At 36.1% G+C, this 17,109-nt stretch overlaps 1 protein-coding gene across 9 annotated transcripts in view; it reads right to left on the reverse strand.

Moving 5' to 3' along the window:
* The window catches only part of NUBPL (NUBP iron-sulfur cluster assembly factor, mitochondrial), a 207,912-nt gene that overhangs the window by 50,814 nt on the left and 139,989 nt on the right, over positions 1–17,109 (reverse strand). For all 9 annotated transcript variants that reach the window (XM_087422832.1, XM_087422782.1, XM_087422780.1 and 6 more), the window contains one exon: positions 10,059–10,152. In XM_087422832.1, coding sequence (XP_087278958.1) covers positions 10,059–10,152 — 94 coding nt within the window. The remainder of the gene's footprint in view (positions 1–10,058; positions 10,153–17,109) is intronic.

Below are 17,109 nucleotides of genomic sequence, written 5' to 3' on the forward strand. Positions count from 1 at the left end.
GTTCTCCCCTGTCTTTCTCCTCGTCAACCCCCAAACTTCCTGAATTAGAAACATTACTTGCTGTAAGATCAAAGAACGCCCTACTAATATTAGTATCAGACTAAGTAAAACATGATTAGAAAGGTAAATTCACCCCAAATGTACTCCGAGACTGTGTTTCAATAGGAAATATAAATAATTCTTTCATGAACCACTTTTTTGGACTCTGTGCTCCATTCCAACAGAATAGAGAATTGACTATAGTCACAAAGGGGATATGTTTTATTAATTTAAAGATCAATCATTATTTTGCTCACTTTAGAAATGAATTTTGTTACAGGAAATTAAGTCAATTGCTGCCAAAAAGAATTATAAAACACAATAATTAGTGGAAATCACAGTACTTCAAAGTCACTGGTGAGAGAGAGAGTGTGTGCACTTTGAAACTTTAAATAAGAATTCAAGTTCGTCAAAGGAATCTGGTTGCACGTCTGCTGTTTAGGGACAAAGATTGGCTCTTCAATAACAGAGCCAACAGGTAATGGGCTTCCAATCACCTCACCTTAATAATGTTAACAAAAAATTCACCAGGGCTATCTGGACTGTGTTCACTAAGGAACCACTAGGGACAAGTGAGGTCTCAGAGATTTTAAACAGCTTGGACTGGAACCAAACAGCTCTCTCACACTCACACTGGCTCTCTTTTGTGCTCGCTCTCTCTCATTCTCATCCTCCCCCCAATTCTGATGTTTCCAGTAAAGTTAAGATAAAATTTTCGCTTCTTTTTAGTCTTGAATCCATCTTTATGCTGATCAGCAAACACCTGGGGGAGCCTACCTGTTGTACACACACGTTCCTACAACTCAGAAAGCTCTTTTGCTCTTCTGTGAGCATCTGTTCATGTTGGACTCAGATTTGATATTTTGCATTTCAAATTCTGTTAGATGTGCATATAGCTCAGCCTGCCCATGCCTGCAGGGAGCCACCAGTAAAGGCTATTTGTTTAATAATGGAATATATTCCCTTTCATACACAGTCTTTCTCTAATAAACTCGAGAGGAGAACTGCTACTCCCTGATTACCCTAACTTTATTTAACCAGGTATATTTCAGAAAATAGAGACTGAGACTTTAAATGGAATAGCTTTGCTCCATTTCCAAATACTGGCATACTTAGGATATGAAGACATTCCTCAGAGCTATACTTCAGATTCTGATCAAACTTCTAATATCTATGACCAAGTGCAAAAATTTTTAAATGATAGATTGTGAGACTTGTACTTTTTCTACATATGAATGTTTAATGGATTTAAAAGTAATTTTTAATGTGAATCTGACTACCCATTGACCATTATACTATTCATTGAACTTTAAGACATTAAGCAATTTTAGCTGTCAGGCATATCCTGAAGGAAGTGCCCAGAAATGAACTACCTAAGAAGCTTCCCCTCCAAACACAGGCTAGATGATCAAGGAATTCAAACAGATAAGTTGGTCTAGACAAAATGATTCTGAATGTTACTGTGTAAGAATTATTTGGGAAAGCTTTCAAAATCCTAGGTCTTCCCATGTCATAGTTCAGAAGTTGTTAATTCTCAGGCTATTTCTTTGAACTGTTAACTGATACACTATAACTTCTACCTATAATATATGTTGACCCAAATACAAGAACCCTAAAAAGTTTATTTCTTCCTAAATTTAGATTGAAAACACTGTTGTTCATTAACCAACAGTATTCTATTTAGTTTTATAATTTGATTCCCAATCTAACACGGACTGAAGTTTCAGACACCAAGTGTGCCCTAAAAGATAAAACCATGGAATACAGTTTCTAGTCTTTAATCCTTGGCTACAATTTGTGTAAGAACAGAACAAATTTATTTTGGAAAGAATTTTTATAATTTGACGAATAAAACAAGAACTCTCTTCTATATCATGCGGTTCTTGCCATATATCCATTAATAATAACTCTGCCCAACATTTGCATGGAACACAGTGCACCTGAAAGAAGTCCAAAATTGACTGTCTCCTTTGAAGTTCCATTCTGCAAATTGAAAACATAAATGAAGACTTAATATCTCTGAATACTAGGAAAAGCTATGACCTAAGTCTTCCACCTTTAACGTACAAGCATATTTCTAGCTTTACAGTTTGAGATCATTATAAATCACAAAATTGTAGGGGAAACATGGCACTAAAATCCAAAGTAGCCAAGTATTTTTCTTTGAGTTTTCAATGGTTTTCTAAAAGATCAGTATTGGATGCCTTTATAGAATTACTCTTAAATTTGAAAACAATTAAGAAGGGGAAAAAATAGTTATTTGAAAAAAAATAAAAGATTTTATGTAGTTTACCTAAGTGAAACCACTATGTTCCTTTTGCTTTGAAAGAGTAAATACCAGTTAATCAAGGAAATAATTTCAAGTGATGGCCTATGGTCATTCACTTATTTAACAATGGCAACAATAAGTTTCTGACCCTCCAAACCCCAACAGGTTTCCATATTATAAAAACTACTGTCTAAATTGGCAAAGACTGTTACTGTAAAAGAGATCATTGATTACATCAAGCAAACTGCTGGTGGAGGGGAAAACACTAGTGCGGACTTGTAGAGCTTCTTCTCAAGAATCTTTGATGAGTGAATAGGAGTTCAGTTACTACAGGCCCAGTGCCTTTCACAAGCAATAAATGCAGTTCACTTTAAACAATGACTGAAATATTAACATGACTTAATTTAAAATTCCGACCCCATCTCATTTGAATGAAAGGAGAAAGGCCTCTGGTTTCCTTCTACCTATAGGGTCCAGACAGGAAGAAAGGGCATCACCTTATTTTCATAATGTAATAATACTAGTCTCCTAGTGTAGCTTCTCTTGAGCCCATGGATATTCAGCATATTATCTAGCTGACTACTTTGCCATATACAGTAGCTTCTCCCTCTGTAGGAGAGAGAAATCAAAATAGTGCCCACACTAGGACTATCTGGCTGTTTTCTGTGCCACTTCTGCCCTTCCCTGGAAGAAAAAGAGAGAGAACAAGGAAGTGACCATGATGGCTCTGCTCTCAACTGCTCAGTCTTTGTCCCTTCTATTATAAGAATAATTTTCCAAAGTTTCATTTCTGCATTAATCTTTACTTAATAAAGGGAAACTTTTTTCTGTAACTCTATCCTATCAAAATAAAGTCTTCCATCCATTACTCCCCACTACACAAAATCTATTTATATCACTGATAAACTACAATATAAATATTTTGTTCATAAATTTGATGACAGGACAATTTTGCCTTGTGATAGTATGGATTTTCACTAATTTGACTGTACTGCTGGTATCTGTATTAGTTTGCAAACTTTTAGAGAGCAGAAATCTCTGCATTGTGTTTCATCTACTGCAAGCCACTAATTCACAAGTATAATGACCATGAAGAAGAGAAGCTGTTCTGGTTACCTTCCACTTGCTGCGCTCCACTCCCCACCCCCCTCTGCTTCATTCTCCACCCCTCTCTGTCCTAATCAGTGCCAGAGTAGCTGACCTCTGAGGACCTGAGTTTCCTTACCAATAGGGATTCTAATAGGGATCTGCCACTAGGAGGTACCAACAGGAGGTGATATTGTGGGAGAAGAAAGAGACTGGAGTATTATTACCTACCTCACATACCGCCCCTCCCTGCCTTGCAGGAGTTCTGGCCTTGGCGGTGTTTCTCTGTGGCCACAGCTCCCAACATGCAACCCCTCTTCCATGGCTCCAGTGGTCGCCAGGTTCCACCGACACAGTTCATTCCCTCGTCCCTTCAGGCAGAGGGACAGTAACAACTTCCTACTGTCATTAGTCTCTGGATACTTCACCATCTCTTGTTGGTTTTCTTAATGCTGCCCATACCTTTGAACTAGTCCCTTCATTAAACTCTGTTCTGTTAATTCCTTTTAAGGTACGTCATCTGTTTCCTGCCAAGACTCTGACTAATATAGCACCTTAATATAAATAACTAACTAAAACTCTCTAATCTCTTGAAAATGTTTCACATACTTTATGTGAAACATAAACTCTTCACTTAATTTCAAGAGTTAAAATCAAATTAAGATAGTCTTCAGATCATCATATAGAGAACCTCAGCTGAAGCAAAGGAAGAAAGAAAAATATTTCAGGTAACATCTATTAGAATTCAAATACCAGCACGGTGCATACATTTTCAAAATTTTTAAGGAATTTATAATGTTCCTTAAAGAAATATTAATCCTCTTCTATTATGGAAGAGCAGTTAAGCGCTCAATAATACCCCAGAGTTCAGCACCATGCGTTAACAAAAAACCCGAAAGTCAACCATGGAAGTTTTCCAATTCAGTATACGGCAACAACTAATTTACAAGCTAAACAAAACACAAGCCAAAACCCAACAAACTGTATCACAAAAAAATAAAAAAGGGAGTAAGAAAAATAATAAAACCAATACTGACAACTCTGCCTTTTTCTCTTGGCAAGTTCAACAAGACAAGAGCAAATCCAAAGATTAGAATTGGTTATTTTCCATCCTTATCCTGTCTCCTTTCCCTCTAGCAATTACTACAACTATAGGTATTTGTAGTATGTAATGATTCAGTAGTCCATGTAAGCTCAAATTTAAATCATTAGCCACTAGTACTGCTGTCAATACATCTATCATTGTTATTGCCACACAGCGCTTTTAACACAAATAAGAGGATGATTGTTTTGTTGTTTAAAGTTTCTTCTCATAATGAGTTTGTCATTCATCCCATGGAACAAAATGGAACACATACGAAGAGTTTCTAATTAGCCTTCATAAAGAGGATCTTTTTGCTTGTACAGGTCTGTCTCCATGAATTTTCCAAAAGGATGTCTTTTTCTAAGTATAAAACATTTAATTTCATACTCAACATGGCTTGAAGAAATGAAAAGTTGATACAAAGGCTCTTTCTAATTCACAACACTTCACCACCACCACCACCCAAAAAAACTCTTCTAAAGTGTTCAAGTAGTTTCTAAAAATACCATACATTTAGATGGAACTTTTACATTCATTATCTCATTTGATCCTCATAATTCTGTGGGCTAGACAGGTATTCCACAGGTAAGGAAAAAGAGTTAGAGAGGTAGTTAGTACTTTGCTAAATAGCCCTGCAAGTAAATAAGAGAATTCATTATTATCTTACAATGGAGCAATGCTAGTGATTCTCGCTAGTAATTTAATACAGAGCCTGCACGTAACCAAATAGCAAGTGCCCACATGCACACTATTACCCCAGCACCAAAACAAAGCTAATCCTAAAAGGTATCCACTGACCACAAGGATATTATATCATACAGAAAAAAGGAGAGCACAAATAAATCCCTAAAATGAAAGTATTTTTCTCTCCAAAAGAGAGCAAAATAAAATGTATGTTTTTAATAAATGCTTTCTTTAAATTATACATAGAAAATACACCTAGGTAAAAGCAGCTGGAGTGGGAGAGGTCACAGGAATGAGTTAGCAGAATGGTAAGAAAGATAAGGAGGCGCAAATTTGTTCACATAAACAGTGAGAACTAGTCAACTAGCTTTGTCATTTATTCAATCAATATTAGTCGTATAAGTCATTGCCCAAGGTACTCTAAGAAATACTATTATGAATAGGAAAACTTCTTGCATTCAAGCAGCTTACAGCCTAGTTGGGAAGATAATACAGACATACAGATAAAACATTCATTGATTCAACATTTCCTGAGTGGTTACAGGAAGGCACTAAGTTTGACACAGTGAGAAATACAAAGATGAATGAAACAGAGCCTTAGCCCTCCAGGGAGTAACAGTCTGGTAGAAAAGATAACACCGTTATGCAGGTTTTGAATGGCGAACACGAGAAGTGTTACAGAAGTGGTCCAAATACAACGCTATTTTCTCCAAAGGGGGAGAAATGATTCCTAACTGGGCGTTTGGGGAAAACAGCAAGTAGACATTTGAAATAAATGGGATGCAGGATTTGGGTACCCACTGATTGGAGAGGACAGACATTCTAAGTGAAGGTCAAATGTATGTAAAGGCAGAGACTTTGGAAAGTAAAGGGAGGAGAGAGGGGGCAGTGAGCACATAAGGTTTTTTCAAAGGGTACCGAGGTTATGTGAAGGAGTTTAATGGGAAGGAGAGGGAAATCAACTCACAGAGAGACTCAAATGGAGTCTAAAGAGCTTATGTGGGTATGATTTCCTTCATTAAGTAGTAGATAATAACAACAATAAACAAACACATAGAGACAGAGATTGGATTGGTGGTTACCAGAGGGGGGAGGGAGGAGGGCGAAAGGGATAATTCGGCACATGTGTGTGGTCATGGATTGTAATTAGTATTTGGGTGGTGAACATAATGTAATCTATGGAGAAATAGAAGTATAATGATGTACACCTGAAATTTATACAATGTTATAAACCAATGTTACTGCAATAAACAAAAAATTTAAAAAAAAAAAGAAAAAAAAGAGCTTATGTGGTTTATGGGATGTGAGATATAACAAAAGGTAGAACATAGAGTATCTTAAACGAGTTCTCAAGTCAATGATAAGAGGAAAGGAAAATTAGGTTCATAATTAGAGAACAAATAATTCAGTTAGGCCTAAAAAGGTAGATGATTCTGATAGGCTGTTCCAGATTATATAAACTGATGACAGCCATGATTCTAGCCAGGCCAGCAACTCTTTGGTTGGAGCCCTTCCCCCTAAATCCTGCGAGCTGGCTCAATTTTGGTATTTCCTTAGATATGTCAGCTATGAAATGATGCTGGCCTGAATAAAATCAAACCTCAGGAACTAAGCCTTTAACAAACACACACACACACACACACATAAAATCACATGTACCCCTTCCCCCAAGTCCCCCTCACACCCTAATAGCTGCAATTCTGAGAGCCAGTGTGCCTGGAAACTAGCCAAACAGCCAAGACGAGCATGATCAGCCCAAAGATAATACTGGTCTTTCCAAGAATCATTTACGGTTCTACTCCTAAAGGCCAAAGGAGACTGCTCCTAGACTGCCTCCAGACCTTCCCTGGAATGCACGAGTTAAAGAGGCTCAAAGCAATCTCTCAGGAGTCAAAAAAAAAACGGAATTGAATATAGTAAACACCAATATAGACCATTGGATGGATACTCATCAAACAGGGGTGAACAGGTTTAGGCATAGTTACAGATAAATTTATTTTTTATCAGAGATCACCTAGATTAGAATAATTTCAACCTAAATGAGTTTGAATGGACTTAAACTAAATTTAGAAAGTCAATGAGTCAAACATTGTTGGGTTCTGTATTAAGGCAGCTTGATGCAGAGGTGAAGAGCATGAGCTTTAAACTCAATCAGAACTCATATGAACCTCAGTTATGAACCACTGTAACTGTGTGACCTTGGGAAAGTTACCTAACCTTTCAAAGATTTAAGAAAATAGGTATAACACCTGTGATAATTAACATAATTAATATATGGAAGACTATCTTAAATGGCAGTTTATTAATAACAGCAAATCATCATGGTACCAATTTATACAGAAATCGACTGTCCCTAAAGAATCAGTGCTTTCTATTGACTTTTTTAAATTATAAAAATATACATGCTACTATAGAAAATATTGATAAACAATAATTTTACTTCCATAGTCCAGAAGTAAATAAGTTTGTGTATTTTTAAAAGCATCTTTGGTACCTGGCCTTATTTTTTTAATGGATCAGACTTGAAAAGTGAAATACATGTTAAGTTTCTATAGTAGAATTATAGAACACTAGAAGTTTCATTTTCAGATTTCTTTCCCTTAGGCTATCTTGACTGGTCTACAAGGAGTCTTATTTATTCTTCAAAGCTTGGCTCCAGGACATGTTTTACAATCCCCCTCAAACCCGTGTTCTCTCCCTCCTTTGATCCCCCACATCATGGTTTAGATCTCATACAGCACTTCTCACACTCTGCGTTCTACCTACCCATGCTCTTTCCTTACCAGCCACTCCCTGCCCTTCCCCTTGCTCTACCTCCTAGAGCTGGGCTTTTAACCTGAGGACTGTGAACCTCCTGAAATTATACATAAAAATCGTGTTTCTGTAGGTACAAATACATTTTCTTGGAGAGAATCCTTATATTCATCAAATTCTCAAAAAAGGTCTGAGACTCAAAAAAGGTACAGAACTCTAGTTTAGGGAAAAGACTTGTGATTTAACTATCGATGGATTCTCCACAGTGCTTAGCATCTACCTTTATATGGATAAATACTTGTTCATTTAAAATTTTATTAATAAATCATAAAATCAATGTTAGGTTCTGGTGCAATGAATCTTTTAAAATATATTTTCCTCATTCTCCATTCCTTCATCTTAATATTAAAAAAATACTATTTCTGAAAGGAGAATGGTGGTTACTAGGGGTTAGGGGAGGAGGGAATTGAGAGTTATTATTTAATGAGTACAGCAGTTTCAATTCGGGAAGGTGAGAAAGTTCTGGAGATGGAGAGTGGGGATGGCTGCACAACAATGTGAATGTACTCTATGCTACTAAACTATTACGTATATTTTACCAAAATAAAAAAAAATATTGCTTTTTATTCCCCTATAATATTAATCACCCATTACAGGGCAGACTCTTCAACACAGGAAAGGAATAGAGAAATACACTTGTTAAATTTTAAGATACAAGAAAGAATTCCCCCAAGGAGAAGCAAATCTTAACCCCAATCTACACATTGTTGGGTTTAGGGTACAGGCACAAATTAAAAGAGGGTGATATAATCACAAATCCTGTCCAAACAGAGGGGCTGTTATCTGAGTAAACAAAGGTAAATTGCTGAGGACATCAGTTTATCTGTGTGAAGTAAATTAAAATTTTTCAAGGTACCAAGTCACAACTCAAGGAATAAATGATAATTTAGCCCCACCTTTAACAATGTATTATCCACATGAATAATGTAAGCATCTTGGAAGCCTACAACAGGCATTTCAAAGTGCAAGGAGCACATTTTATTCAACAAACATTTAGTGAGTATTCTTAAGATTTAGCAATATAAAAGTCCCAAAACTACTTAAAAGAAAAAGCAGGCTATATACTACGCTGATAACAAAAAGGATGAATTATCTTCCTATGTTAACTTTACTTGACTCCCATCTCATACTTTATAGCTTCCCTTACCAAAGAAAAAGCTTCAGACTCCATTAAGGTTACAAATATATTTAACATCAAAAATATTCATATTAATGATGCTATATCGATATTTCAAAACAATGTATATATCTCATCAAAAACCTAGATTCTAAACCTTTTGATGATTAGATATCAGTGATATCTCTCGGTTATTTATTACAACAAATAATTGATTTGCAAGACATTTAAAAATTCCATTATTTTCCCAAAAGTCCTTGGGAAAGGACGTTTCCCAAGGCAATTTCCCAATTTAAGAGAGATTTACAACTATTTCTCCAGTGGAATCTAGGAAAATCCTTAGAAATAGATTCAACATAAAAGCTAACTAATAATATTTTAATTCCAAATTGTAAAAAAGATATCCACTACCATATTGAAGTATTGTGTATTTGATGTAAGCTAATATGTTTATTGATCTTGACTTTAACATTAAATAATTAGCAGAACATAAAATTTCCATAGTTGTATTTACCAAAAAGCCAAATTTTCCTCACATTTATTCTCATTCAGTATTTATTCAATAAATATTTACCAAGTGCCTGCCATGTAGCAGGTGCTATGCCGTAGGTGCTGGACAGCTGTGAATAAAACAGCCATGTTCTATCTATATAATACTGAAGTATATAATACTGAAGTGCTACTGCTGTTCTAGAACCCAGACTTACATCACCACCTTTTCAAAGTGTCTTCAGGCTTTTGTAAACATACTCATTCTGGTAATATTTTGAAAAATTCAATTTAAGAATCTGATCTCTAAAGGGAAATTCCCTCTCAGACACAAAAATGTTTGCCTGTCATGGAGTTTGTTTTTCTGTATGGCAATAGCAAAACATCAAAGATTGCCTGTCATGGAGTTTGTTTTTCTGTATGGCAATAGCAAAACATCAAAGATAGCCCAAATTACTTTAAACTTGAAGATTTACCTGAAATAGGAATATTCTGTGAGACTGATAACTGTACATCTCCGGTTCCTGGTGGCATGTCAACAACCAAATAGTCCAGCTGACCCCAATCTACCTAAAAACCAAGACGACACAAACATCATTGTATAACAACTGCAGTGAATAGTGATGTAAACAAAAATAAATGTATGAAGAATAAATCTAAAATAATAACTTTCACTTGAGCCATCACTAAGTGCCAGGGGCTATGCTGAGGGCTAATGATAAACAGAGGGATAAGAGACAGTCCCTGCCTCTAGCGGACCTTCTCTGAATGATGAGGTTAAATTTCAAACGCCCCCTCTCCTCTGTCCCGCTACCCCCCCCACACACACACACACTCTCACAAACAGTGAACCCATTTCACAATGGGCTTCTATTCAGGACTCATCATTCATTTTCACTGGGAATAGCCTATATTTTACCTAAGAAGGCCTTAGCTTTTTGTCTTTTGGGTTTTTTGGTACAGCATTTCCTACGGCAGAGCCTAATATAATTTTTCAGTTTATCATTTTTCCTTCATAAAACACACGAATAATGAAAACCAAAACTTAATAATAAGAAAATTTTAAAATTTAACTAGAGTTTCAATACTATTAACATCTTGATATTTATTTCCAGGCATTTTTCTAAGTATCTATACCTAGAAAATTCAGCTATATAACCAACTCCCTAATGCTCAGCCTCAATTTAGATGGGTCTCAAGAGTTCCTCAGACTCTTCTCCTCATATAGTTCCTCCCTCTGAGTCCCCAGTCTCAGTGAAGGGCCCTAGAATTCACTCAGTTGCCTAAGGCAGAAGCCCAAAATCATACCTAACTCTTCTCTTTCCCTCACTATCCCCAGTCACTTATTCTGCCTTCTAAAAATCTCTCAGAAGTATCCACTTCTCTCTTTCCCCACTGCCAAGAACCCAACAAAGGCCACAACTATCTATCACTAAAGCCTCCCAACCAATCTCTCTGCCCCAGCATTGCCCGTCCAGTCAGATCCCAAGACCACTGAAAAACAGTCCATCTAAAATGCAAGTCTGATAATGCCACTTTTCTGTTTAAAAGTCTTTTATTGCTTTTAGGATAAAGTCTGAGCTTAAGCTCCAGACCATTCTGTGTGGTCTTCTTCACTTGCTAATTTCTTCTCATTCTTCAGATCTCAGCTTGAAATTTACTTCCCCTAACTTCCATTAGATTAGATATTGTGTTCCTACTATGTACTTCTCCTAATCATTCATTGGTTCATTCACCCAACAAATGTTTATTGAGACCTACTATATGTAGGCATTGAGCTAGGTATTGATAATTAAATGATATCATGGTCCCCCAGCCTCACAGAATTTACAATATGGAGGGAGATAGATATTAAGCACATAATGAAATAACCTGCGTAAAGGAAAGAAGTTATTAAGTGTGAGAAACTGAAAGAAGATCAACATATCCAGAGAGCAGTGAGTGAGGGGAAGGGCGGCATTCATTTATTGCTGTTTCATGATCTGTCTTCTCATGAAACTGTATTTGAGTTAGAATAGCTCCTACAGAATGGACACACAGGACATGCTTAACAAGTTTTCTTTCAAGGAATGAATGAATAAATTAACACATGCAAACGTTCAAGATTTTTTTTAACCTAAGTGGAAATCATGCTGTGTATATAATCCCATATCCTGCTTCTTAAAACTTAATAATGTGAAATAGGCCTTTTCCATATAATCATATATTTTTAAAAATTAAAGTTTAGATGATACTGGGTCAAAAAGATTCATTCATGTACTAACACATTTATTCAACACATACTTATTGAGAATCGATTAGGTGCCAGGCACTGTTCCAAGTGATGGGGATGGAGCAGCGAACAAAACAAAGTCCCAGACCCCATGGAGCTAACATTTTAGTGACGGAGACAGACAGAAAGAAAAACAAATCAGAGCACAAAAAGTGCTATGAAGAAAACAAGTATCTCCTACTATACAAAATTATTTGGTTCTTGATTTGGATATTCAGATCAAAGAGCAAGAGATATTTTTAAAATCTCTTCAATTCCTGAATTTCAGAGAGCAAGTAGTAAGAGTCCAGATAGCAAAGGATTTATAAAAGAATTTCTTTGAATCTCTTGGTCAGGGTGAAGAATACTTGAAGGGTAGGGAAAACAAATAGACTGGTGGAACGTGCTCCCTCAGACAGGGTGATCAGAACCCTGAGGCAAGTGAGAAGAGAAGTGAGTAGTGCTAAGGAAAGCATTCCAGGCGGAAGAGACAGCAAGTGCTAAGGCTCTACAAAATCGGACATGCTTGGTACACTCAAGGACTAGCTAGGAAATCAGTACAGTCTTTCTAGAATAACACTTCCCAACCATCGATCTCTCCTTCTCTGACTTTGTTTTTCTTCAAAACATTTACCAGTATCTGATATTATATAGTGTTTGAGAAATATCATAGAATTCCTAAAAAACAAGTACTTGATACTGATTTAATGACACATTTTAAGAGGATGATGAAATGATGAACATAAAGTAGCTCAATTTCAATATAGAGTTCTTTGGTTTGAAAAATAGTTACCCCAAAGTTACCCACGGCCACCATCTATGAAACTATCCTCAGAAAAGATAAAGGATACTTTTCATTTTATATTCTCTGCACTGAAACTCAGCACTGGCAGACTGACAAGCCTCTTTGTTTCAGAGAACATCAAATGACTGGTGCCAACAATTTATCATTGTTGTTCCTCCGCATTTAATCATATTTATCATGTTGGCTCCAATTTCTTATTTCTTTAAAGAGAACTGCTATTAAGGTTCCAAGAAACTAAAAATACTTCACTGTTAAGGCGATTAATTTCAAATGACTCTTAAAATTGAATTTAAACTATCTGAAAAAAAGAACCTGGCCCAGCACCTCCATCACACACAGCAGGCATCCCATGGAGGCTTGTTGACTTGAACGGAACTGAACTGAAGTCAGTATCCGAGTTTCAGTTTTATAGCATTCACTAATACTAACACTGAAATATATTGGCTGCCAGGAAGTTCTAGTTCTCTTATAAAAGAGTCACTAAAGCATTGATTTTATAATGATTTGGGGATTCTCTAGATTATACTTAGTGTTTGTTTACTCGTATAAATTATGTGTTACTAAATGTAGGGAAATAAGTACTATCAAAACACCCAGGTATCTCAATTAGTAAAACCCAGTGGCAGATCCAGATTTCATGTGGCCTGAAGCATATTCCATTTGGATGGTCCTAAGAATAAGAATAAAAAATTAGGAATTTCAAATTAGGTACAAAAGTAAATATTTATTTATAATGTGAAAAAAATCACCATGAAATGCTGGTGCCTTAGAGATTCAAGTTCCTTTCTCTGAGATCTCTTGAACAACGGAAATGCCAACATAGAAATGCTTCCTGACCGCAATCTGCTTCCTCTCTCCACCTAGAACATTCTACAACTCCCAGCATCTCACAGAAGCCCACGCAAGTGTGGAATCCTGAGCTGAAGCTTCATTAGCATCATGAGAATCCCACCTCTGGTAAAAAATTTCGCAGCTCCCTCTTAGGCTCCAGACTTAAAGGATGCCAGTAAAACAGACTGAATCAGCCTAGAAGTGAAGTTACCAAGATAGTTCAGAGATGCCCTGTGGATAGCGGCAGCACTGAGGGAGAGAATTCAGCAATATAGTTAGGAAGTCAAACATGGGCATCAAATCTGAAAGGAAACAAAAACAGCAGAATGGGAGAATCAAAAACAAAGCCAGTGGCAAGGGCAACTGAGAAGGACGGGAGGAGGTACAGATTAGGGGCAACAGTTCAGACCTCAGTCAGCCAAAAGAGACTTTGTGCAAGACGCCTCTTCTACACAGTAACGTATAACCTTTATTTCCCTCTAAAGTGTTTGATACAGGCCTTTTGGACCCAAACATAATGCAGTCACCGAGCTTTTGCCAAAGACATTCAAATAACAATAGAACAGTTGTTGTTTCATTTGTCTAATAAATATATATGCATTTGTAATCGCTATAACATCACAACTAACAATATTGCTCTTTTTTTAAATTGTTCTTTATTAAGACATCCAACACTTGAAGGTTATGCCACTAGGAATAATTACTAAATCTCTGTTAAATAATTTTTGTTTCTTTTTTGTCAACCTCATGAAGGGAAAATATTCTCAACTAGCACTGACTAGGATAATTTTAGGTTAATATGTCTTCTCCAAACAAAACTTTGTTTATATATATACATATATATATATACACACACATATATATACATATATATGTACATATACAAAACATATATATATATATATGTTTTGGGGTTTTTTTTTGCAGAAGAAGATTTGCCCTGAGCTAACATCTGTTGCCAATCTTCCTCTTTTTGTATGTGAGCTGCTGCCACAGCATGGCCACTGACAGATGAGCGGTGTAGGTCTGTGCCCAGGAACTGAAGCCAGGTCACCAAAGTGGAGCATGTCAAACTTAATCACTAGGCCACCAGGGCTAGCCCTGCAAAACTTTATATTTTATATTGAAAATAATGCCCAATAATCTGAGAGTAACTTGAAGACTCAAATAAAGGCAATGCCCTCTTTTCCAAGGAATGACTGGAAGATAAGAGTATACCTTATATTTGGGCAGATAAGGCAATTTATCTTTTTCAGAACATGAGTTATGAAGAGTGCGGTGCTACGAATGGGAAAATAAGATGGATCACTTTCTTCCATGGACACTTCTATTAAGGATGGTTCAACATCGGCAAATCACTCAATGTGATATACCACATTAACAAAATGAAGGATAAAAATCATATGATCATCTCAATAGATGCAGAAAAAGCATCTGACAAAATTCAACATCGATTTATGATAAAAACTCTCAACAAGGTGACTATAGAGGGACTGTACCTCAGCATAATCAAGGCTATACGTGACAAGCCCACAGCTAACACTGTACTCAATGGTGAAAAGCTGAAAGCCTTTCCGCTAAGATCAGAAACAAGATAAGGATGCCCACTCTCACCACTTCTATTCAACATAGTACCAGAAATCCTAGTCAGAGCAATTAACAAGAAAAAAAAGGCATTCAAATTGTAAAGGAAGAAGTAAAACTGTCACTATTTGCAGATGACATGATATTGTATATAGAAAACCCTAACGACTCCATCAAAAAAACTGTTAGAATAAATAAATTCAGTAAAGTTGCAGGATACAAAATCAATACACAAAAATCTGTTCCATTTCTATACACTAATAACAAACTATCAGAAAGAGAAATAAAGAAAATAATCCCATTTATAATTGCATCAAAAAGAATAAAATACCTAGGAATAAATTTAACCAAGGAGGTGAAAGACCTGTATATTGAAACCTACAAATATTAATGAAAGAAACTGAAAACACAAAGAAATGGAAAGATATTCCACTGGATTAGAAGAAATCCCTTCCACGGATTAGAAAAATCAATATTTTCAATATGTCCACACTACCCAAAGCAATCTACAGATTCAATATAATCCCTATCAAAATTCCAATGGTATTTTTCAAATAAATAGGACAAATAATCATACAATGTGTATGAAACCACAGAAAACCCCAAACAGCCAAAGCATTCTTGAGAAAAAAGAACAAAGCTGTAGGCATCATGTCCCTGATTTCAAACTCTATTACAAAGCTACAGTAACTAAGACAGTATGGTATTGGCCTAAAAACAGAAACATAAATCAATGGAACAGAAGAAAGAGCTCAGAAATAAACCCAGGCATATATGGTCAATTTATTTACGACAAAGGAGCCAAGAATATACAATGGGGAAAGGACAGTCTCTTCAATAAATGGTGTTGGGAAAACTGGACAGCCACATGCAAAAAAATGAAACTCGAGTACTATCTTACGCTATACACAAAAATTAACTCAAAACGGATTAAAGACTTGAACATAAGACCTGAATCCATAAAAGTCCTAGAAGAAAACATAGGCAGTAAGCTCTGTGGCATAGATCTTAGCAACGATTTTCTGAATCTGATACCAAAAACAAAAGCAACAAAAGCAAAAATTAATAAGTGGGACTACATCATACTAAAAAGCTTCTGCACAGTAAAGGAAACCATTAACAAAATAAAAAGGCAACCTACTGAGTGGGAGAAAATATTTGCAAATCACGTATCTGATAAGGGGCTAATATCCAAAATATATAAAGAACTCATACAACTCAACAGCAAAAAACCAAATAATCCAATTAAAAAATGGGCAGAAGATATGAAGAGACATTTTTTCAAAGAAGACACAGGCCAACAGATACATGAAAAGACGCTCAACATTATTAATCATCAGGGAAATGCAAATCAAAACCACAATGAGATACCATCTCACACCTGTCAGAATGGCTATGATCAAAAAGACAACAAATAACAAGTGTTGTGGAGAAAAGAGAACTCATGCACGCCGTTGGTGGGAATGTCAACTGGTGCAGCCACTATGAAAAACAGTATAGAGTTTCCTCAAAAAACTAAAAATACAACTACCATATCATCCAGCAATTCCACTTTCGGGTATTTATCCAAAGAAAATGAAAACTCAAAAAGATATACGCACCCCCATTTTCATTGCAGCATATTTACAACAGCCAAGATATGGAAACCACCTAAGTGTCCACCAAGAGAAGAATGGATAAAGAAGTTGTGGTATATACACACAATGGAATATTATCCAGCCATAAAAAAGAATGAAACCTTGCCATTTGGGACATTATGGATGAACCTCGAGGGCATTATGCTAAGTGAAATAAGTCAGACAGAGAAAGACAAATATTGTATGATCTCTCCTATATGTGGAATCTCAAAATAAAATAAAAAACAAGCTCATAAATACAGAGAACAGATTAGTGGTTGCCAGAGGCAGGGGGTTGGGGGTGGGAGAAATGGGTGAAGGGGGTATAAATTTATTAAAAAGTAAGAAATTTGAAAAAAAATCTGTGTTACAGATGGATGACATAACTTCATTGAAGGGAATGCGGAAAAATTTCCTAAGTAACTTAGGAAACGAGTAGA

The sequence above is a fragment of the Ceratotherium simum genome, chromosome 3 (assembly GCF_057802395.1).
Source record: "Ceratotherium simum simum isolate JZ-2026a chromosome 3, ASM5780239v1, whole genome shotgun sequence".
Lineage (NCBI taxonomy): Eukaryota > Metazoa > Chordata > Mammalia > Perissodactyla > Rhinocerotidae > Ceratotherium > Ceratotherium simum.